The sequence below is a fragment of the Montipora capricornis genome, chromosome 6 (genome assembly GCF_036669925.1).
Source record: "Montipora capricornis isolate CH-2021 chromosome 6, ASM3666992v2, whole genome shotgun sequence".
NCBI lineage: Eukaryota > Metazoa > Cnidaria > Anthozoa > Scleractinia > Acroporidae > Montipora > Montipora capricornis.
This window is the reverse complement of record NC_090888.1, coordinates 5888640-5896891: the sequence shown is the minus strand read 5'-3', so window position 1 is coordinate 5896891 and position 8252 is coordinate 5888640. Positions and strand designations below refer to the sequence as shown.

Sequence of the window (8252 nt, the reverse complement as noted above, 5' to 3'; positions counted from 1 at the left end):
CCCCAAGTTTTAAGCGGTGGGCTCAGGCCAACTGCCTTATCTGAGGTTTAGGGCTGGCCATCCCGCTTTGTGGTAGAGTCGGCTCAAATGACATTACACTTGAAGTGCGCATACAGAATTCTACTGTTAAATCTACGAGGCTAAGGTTTTCAAGCAGTAAACATTCAAGTGTAACAGTTCTTGGCATTTCGTTTGTCCACTGTATTTAGTGGTTTTACTTGTTCGTTGTTCACAGGTCTGTTCATCTTCCTATCGTTTGCTGCAAGTAGGAGGTCCCTGGAGCTATATAGAGCCAAAATAGCCATCTTAAGGAATCGGTGGTCCCCGGATGCAGCGAAAAATACAGAGACGGACAAAGGACAAGATCGTGGACACTCCATCCGGAAAAACCTGGAGTCCTGACGTTCAAGACTGCGAGGAGGCACCTCAGTAAAAGCGAGACTTAATACATTTGCCATGCCATATCATACAAAAATCTTTATTTAACAAAGAAAAACACAGTGATGGTACAGTTCAGTTTTCTAGTTTATTCCTTTAAGAAGAACGAGAAATTGATTAAATCAGTTAAATTGAATTCCAGGGAAATTAAGGAGTGTCTTTAATCCTAATAGACTGTTTTCATTCACGTGTTTTTCCACCGAAACAAAAGAAAAGGTTTGCATGATAACGGAGCTCAATTCCCGGAGGATTATTCGGGGACGCCAACATGGCCGCAGTGACGTCAAGTGAAAACACCCTATAAGCAAAACAGGGCGATAAAATAATGACAACTATAAATCAATTTCTATCCTGCCAGTAATAGGGACGAGGGAGTTTAAAGAAATCACAACGGTTACGGCAACGCCATAAGAAAGGAAAAATATTCGTGCAGCGCCTGCACAACTTAATAATTTAGTTCTTAAGTTTGTGGTAGTCTTCATAACAACGTGAAATCGTAAAAAAATGAGGTTTTATAGGGAGCCCCCTCTCTTACTACGGACTAATTATAAGCTTAAACAGAAGGAAATTATTTTAACGAACAAACTTGTTCGAAAGTTGTTTTTAAAACAGTATTTATATAGAGGAAAGTGAATTTTAAAATCGTTTATTTTCACTTTCAAATTTCGTGGGCGCAGTCATCTTGAATGATTGTGAAGTGTTACGCTCAGGTGTATTAAGGCTTGACCAGCCTAATTATTATGCATATTTTTATTTGAAGGGAAGGCATTTGTCCCGGACCTATGAAACTTGGCAGGCAGTTAGTTATCGGTATTGTTATAACTTTTCCAAAATATCCCGTACCACATTCTTGTCACGTGACCCGAAATCAACTTATAACAGTTATATTTTTTACTCAAAAATGGGGAACATTCAGCTACATTATATCAATCTTGTTTCTTGATTATTCGATGACCCCTTCTAAGGGCTTTGTCATGCCGCCTTTTAATCATGTCCACATGTTAAGAGCAATGAACAATTGAGGAAAATAGGTCACGTGACCTGATAAACATCCAAATATCTTAAAAGGTAAATACGGAGTACCACATTAAAAGGCGGCATTCGATACGCACAGTTGTACTAAACGTGTTAATGCCAAACGTTTTCAAAATTTTGAAGTATAAATGTTCCCCATTTTTGAATAAAGGATATAAACGTTATAAGTTGTTTTAGGGTCACGTGACCAAAATGCGATGCAAAATATTTTGGCGAATCAATAACAGCACCGATAAAAAACTTTCTGCTAAGTTTCATAGACATTGGACAAACGCTTTACTTCAAATAAAAATATGCATAATAATTAGATTGGTCAAGCCTTAATACACTTGAGCGGTTGCCCCTTTGTTCTGACACAAAGAGGTTTTGTCTAATAACAATAGGGCAACCGTAACAAGTCACATTATTCAAGATGGCGGCCCCCAAGAAATTTGGAAACAAAAAAACTCGATTCTAATACTTATTTCTTTTGGATACAAACACTTTCTTTAAACATACTTCAGACTGACTTGACTGTAACAGTTTTTTCCTGTGATTTCTTCTTTACCAATAATTGTAACTTCAGATCTATGATCCTTTTACTTGAAATTGCTTTTCAGGATAAGACTAATTAATTATGACCTCGAAACATTGACTAAAATATAGCAACATCCTGCTGACAACCTGGTAAATGTTATAACTTTTGCGGGGGTTGAACATTTTATGCCAGAAGAAAAAAAAGTTAGTTTAAGGAACGATGTCATCGAAAAACATCCTGATTTCCAACTATCCCCGCACTGGTCTTTCTTAACCAACGTAAAACTGAAAAGGTTTGCGTTTTATTAGAATAACCACATAACGCCTAAGGACAAACCCTTATATTATCAGTTTTCAAATTATCGGTGTTTGACCGTTTAGGAAAAAAATCAGCTTTGAAAAATGTAAAAAAAAAAAAAAAAAGAGGACACAGTTCTGGTTTGTGCGGAAATCAAAGGAAATAACATTAGCGGAGCTGGAGTTAGAATTGCAATACAATATCTGTCTCCACTGGCCATGGTTTCGTATTTAAAACCTCCAATGTACTATAGTACTACTGAAAATTATAGTTTTATCAGTGTTAATTTCAGGAATTGTGTTCTTCCTAAATTTTGCCAATTTTTGTTCTCAAAGAACTGCTGCAACGGTCACTTCTAGTTCTTAAATTTCTGCAACTACTGCAACTGCCAACGCTAGTTCTTGAACTGAGCGTCTGTGCTCATGCGTTCAGAAAATGTCGCGTCTCCTTCGCTCATCTCCCTAAGAGCCATTCAGAAAGAAACAGCTTTGGAAAACTAAAGAAGAGGATATGTACCGAGAAAAAAAAATCGAGATCCATTAAATTAACGAAAGGATCGCACCGGGTTGTAGTGCATGGTATGTGAGTAGACGTGTTAGGAAAACATAAAAACTTAAGGTTTTGCGCTTTTTCAGCATACTAAATCAAATCTGCTCTGACTTTGCAGGGAGCCATGACAAAGTCCAAACAAAATCCATGACAAAAAAAGAAAAATCATACTCGTCAATAAGTGTTGCTATTCTTCACAGCAGAAGCTCATGACCCTTAAGCTTTTAACTCTGGTTCAGAGCTGGGGTTTTTTGAGTTTAAAAATTCCCCTCTTTAGATGTAACGTAGCTCACGCAATTTCCCACGCGTGCAGTTCGACCTTATTTTTGTCCGTATTTGGGCATAAACCTGGTATCGTAAAATTCCCAGCTTTGTTCCAAGGAAACGAGTTGCAAGTTATAACCTTCATGTTCTTCTGTTCACAGCTATTCAGTCGGCGGAAACATACACCTTACTTCAAAATGGCCGCCATCTTAATATTCTTTTGTTTCCTTGTAAATTGGCCATTTTGTCCTCGCTTTCAAACGTAAAATTTAAAAGAAAAAGGCTAATTTGCAAACAAACAAAATAATACTAAAACGCGCCGGGTATTGGAATAAGGTGTATAGATCGTATAACGAAGCCTTGTGACTGCCCATCACTTTTTTTTTAATTTGGGCTCGTTTCATATCTTTAAATATTTAATTTTAATTAGGAAATATTTAATGTAAAGTATATTCATCTCTTGAGGTCTGAAGACAACGACCTTACATTAAAAATAAAGACCCTTTTGCTTCGGTAGTTTTATTTCATATCTTGAGTTCCCACTTCTTAATTTATAAGACCATGTGTTCACGGTTAATTCACGCGAAGTAATGACCTTGCCTTATTAATATTTTCAATCCCTGATTTGGTCTTCTTCTTAAAATTTGTACCTCCCATCCACGAAGGAAAGCTCTACATAACATCGACCTGGTAAGCCATACATGCCGCTCACAAAGTGGAACTTTTAATAATTAACTCTCTCTTTCATTTTTTTTCCTTTAATTTTCTTTATACCCGTTACAGGATCCGTTCCGACGGTAGGAAGAGCGCCGGAAATTTGTTAGCTGCAAGTAGAAAGACTATAAAATACTGCTAAAATCCATTACGTATTGAACAGCTTGTTAGTAATATAAACCGGAAAGGTCTATTGACCGTTTTAGGAATGAGATAATCCTCGCGGCGATCGATCAGAAGCGAGAGAGCGAGGAGCGAGCGAAAACGAAGTGATCATCTTTCAGGACTCCGCTGACATATCGATTGCTCACCAGGTTTAGGTGGATGTTATCTAGTGCTTGCCATCTACGAAACGTAATACCAGCTTGTTAACCTAATCTTTGAACTTCTGTTTTGCGAATAGAGGAGTGGAACTATTGGATTGCAAAACAGTCCTACCGCTGAGTTGACTTATATAACTCGATCTTAAGTATGCGGTGGCTAAATATGGTAACCACTTTCCAAGATGTATCCAGCCCTATATGTTACTCATCAAAAAGATGTGTATCCAGGAACCTGCCAGGAAAATAATAATTTCTCATCCTTAAAGCAAGTTATGATATGAGTTCCGAGCATTGGCCTCGTTGACAACCGGCAGGTGCTAAATAATCATGTTGATCTCTGATATAATAACCTTTATCATCAAACCTGTATAATCAAAAGTCTAACGGCTTTTGATGATACAGTCATTTGTTCTCTCCTTTAGCAGATGTCGTTCAACTAAAGCGGAGAATAAATGACTTTATTATATGACTAGCTCCTTGAGCGGGCAAGACGAACCAAATCGCGCGGTATGATTGGCTACCCAAGCGAGCAAGATGTAGCTATAATGACCGCTCGTGATTTCTCGCTTGGTCCCGCAATATCAAATGTCATTTTTTGGTGTTTTAATTCATATAATAAATCCTTTATTGACCAAGCTTGTTTGGTTAAGATGGCTGGATATTGGCTTCGTTCTTTTTTAACGTCCTTATGGACCTCGACTTCGTCTCGGTCTATAAACACGCAAGAAAAAGAACTTGGCCAATATCAAGCCATCTTGACCTCACGCTTGCGATTGGTCAATAACCGATATTTATGATATCAATCAGATAGTACACGTGCTGTGATTGGCTATAGTCTACAATACGGCCCACTCTACAGCCCGCTAAATTTAAAACTTCAATAAAACATTAGCAAGTTTTTCATGTCGTTTCTGTTACATAAACTCGTAAAACTGTTTGAATCTTGCAAGTAACTACTTCAAACAGCCAGGAAAAGGTTCAGTATTTCGGATTTTGTGACAGATTTTGATCTTTGTGACAGTTTGACCTGTGACGGCCCTTTTTTTTCGTGATCCCCTCGGTCTCGCAAGATTGCGAGGAGGGAACAGAAGAAGATTAAAAGTAAAATGTCGATCTTCACACCCCTTCCCACAAACCCGCAACACAGCATCAAAGAAGCAATAACAGGGTTAAATAAAATATATATAATTAAGCGAAACTGACCTAAGAAGCTTGAGAATATACAATGGCTAGATTCAAACATGAAAGCGAACTAACCCTAAAAAGATAAGCCTATGTACTAAACCTTAATATACTTAACTAAACAAATAATTATCTACTTTCAAACTTAACTTAAACATTAATACTAAATTAACTAATTGCTTTACCCTAATATTTACAGACACAAAGTTCACATCTTTTCTTGCAAACCCAGTTCAGTCCTTTAAGCAAATCCAACCGTCCAGTACTCCAACAGAGTAACAACAGATACCACGTTCCACGCTCTTAGTTCCTCTGGCTTTTAATTCCTTCTTAGTTCTCGTTTCTCTCTCAAACTCAGCGCTTCTTCTCTTTCCTAGCCGCCACTGACAAAGGGAGTTTTGTCGATGATTCTCCGGCCGGCTCCTACTATTGACTCATAGCAGTGGTACTTTCTTTCTTCAACTTCTTCCGACTGCTCCGGCTCCTTTCTCAACTGGAAACTTTCTGCTCCACCAACCTCTTCTCAACTGACTTTTTTCCAACGCCGTTTGCAACACGCTACTTACATTTATATCTTTACATGACAATCCACGCCACATCAACACTTATTGGCAAACCTATTGTTAAAACACGACCCTCACACCTATAGTTACAATATCCTCTCCACAATAGAGACTTAAAAGAACAAATAGACTAACAAACTATTCTCTAATGTACTAATTGCGGTAGACTACGATACGAAATTAACACTGAGTAATTAACACAAACGGAACAAACTATGATCTAACAAAACAAAGAACTAAAGGAAAATCAAAGTGCCACTGTCGTTACGCGTGGATATGAAAGTTACCACGATTGCTTAAAATTGGCAGGCTGAAGTTCTCTTTATGCATTAGCTTTGATAGTTGGATGATTGTGTAAAAGCACGGTTGGCTCTCATATGCAACTAGATACCCAAAATAATGCACGTATGTGAGGTAATCCCCTTTGCTGGAATTCAACCCAGTGAAATAAGTATACCATTTCTCCAATAGGCATAAGATTACTCGTTAACACATCCTCTATAAAGAGTTGTACCACGTGTTCAAAGTTCGTTGCACAGATGACAGGGTAATGTTGAATAAGGTCTGATTTTTGTTGCCAGGTCATATTGTTAATGTCATCAGGTTTAGCAAGCAGAGCAGATCCATTCAGTAATATTAACACATTTTGTGCCAGTTATACATTCCTCCAACAAACCTTGCGAACATTTATCACTATATTTGATACTGTTACACTTAGAAACAGATGATCTGAACCATAACTGATCACAGCAATTGCATATATATTCAGGGCCATGTGTTATCTTTTCACGAAAAAGACTGAATCACTTTTGACATGGAATGTCTAATAGAGTCTTGACCTTGACAAATTTCAGTTTGGTTTAGCCTTAAGCTCTGCATAGCTTTCCTTAAATGGTTTTATGCTTTTCTGTTTAGGTCTCTGATATGTTCTGGATTGCTTTTCTTTTCCTATTCCCTTGCTGCTTTAATATTTTCAGATCTGTTTTGGCGTTTTGCATTGTTTTTCTTTTCCCTGAACTCTTGGAGTGATTTTGTCTCTTCTGCTTGATAGATGCTCTCATATAAGCCCTTTTTTTTGCCACTGCTTTGTAGAAATTATTACTGACACTCACATAATTTTTGGCCATCGTTAATTAATCGATTATTTCCAGGCTCTGAATAATTGTTGACATTGGTAACACCGCTGATTTCATAACCTGAAATACTGTCATTATAATAATCTAACTGAAGTGCTGTCTTCCATCTGGATGTGCAATGTTCACAGTAGTTCCCTGTTGTCCGCTTATAGGACTGATAACAGTTAGTACTGGTTCCCACCCCACAATGGGATTCATTTATACGTATAGTAACATTTAATACATTGCAAACTGCTTGCACAATAAGTGCATCACACCATGTAGGTTGCTGTGACAACAAACGCACAATTGCTCTGTAATGGGTCCAATAATTTTTTGACGATTGTTCTCTCATGGATTCTATCCAGCAGCATGCACATTCATGTGATAGGAAGGATCATAGTATATTTGGTGGCTTAACAGAAGAAAAGAGGCATGAACCATCTGAGGTACATTCTAGTGCCTTCAATCCTTTTTGAGCTAATCGAGCCTGCAACAGTGCTATAGCAGGATTTCTCAGTATTGTATATGCTGTATGTGTACTCGTTCCATGAGCAACAGGGCCTGGCTTCGATTCAATGTCTCCTGGTATCAATAGCTTTTCTCTTGATAGACAGTAATTCTCATTTTGCTGGTTCAATTTTGTCGAATGCGTAGTAGCAGATTGATCTTGAATACACAATAGAACTGACAAGTCCTTTTTGTGTTTAGCAGTCCTGCGGCGGATAATAATGCAGCTATCAATGTTATGCCCGAGGGGGGGGACCACGGGATGAGATGGGGACTTTGAACATTCGTGCACACCCCACGTGGGGAATTTTAGCAAGCTTTGAACATAAATGTTGGCCCCGGGGTCGGGAAGTTTGACCAATGCTAAAACATGCTCGCCCAAGGGTCGGGAAGTTTGAACAATGTTAGAACGACGAAAGTGACCACAGTTTTGAATGCGGGGAGCCTGCGTATGAGTGCTCCGCCATCTTGAAAGTTCCCAGAATTCCCAGATGTTCGAACGTGCTTATGTGGCTGTATTGGAAACGAATTGAGTCACTCGTATTCTGTTGGAAGATAATCGGTTGATGATCAACACTGTTCAATGCATTCTATACCAAAAATATTGATATTTCCCGAATAAAAGAGTGATGTTAACTATGAGATAGAGCCAGACAAACTATTGTAATAACTGGATTTCATTCTACATATTCAAAGGTGAATCTCATTCTTTTTTGGACATCCGACAAAACTAGAGCTGAATTTT

The 8252-nt window shown here is 38.1% G+C and overlaps 1 protein-coding gene across 1 annotated transcript in view; it reads left to right on the top strand.

Annotated features, from left to right (window-relative positions):
• Positions 1-848, top strand: part of LOC138051356 (uncharacterized) — a 52947-nt gene extending 52099 nt beyond the window's left edge. The window contains exon 10 of the mRNA XM_068897552.1: positions 236-848. Within this exon, the coding sequence (XP_068753653.1) occupies positions 236-402 (167 nt within the window). The 3' untranslated portion in view covers positions 403-848. The remainder of the gene's footprint in view (positions 1-235) is intronic.
• Positions 849-8252: the final 7404 nt, after the last annotated feature.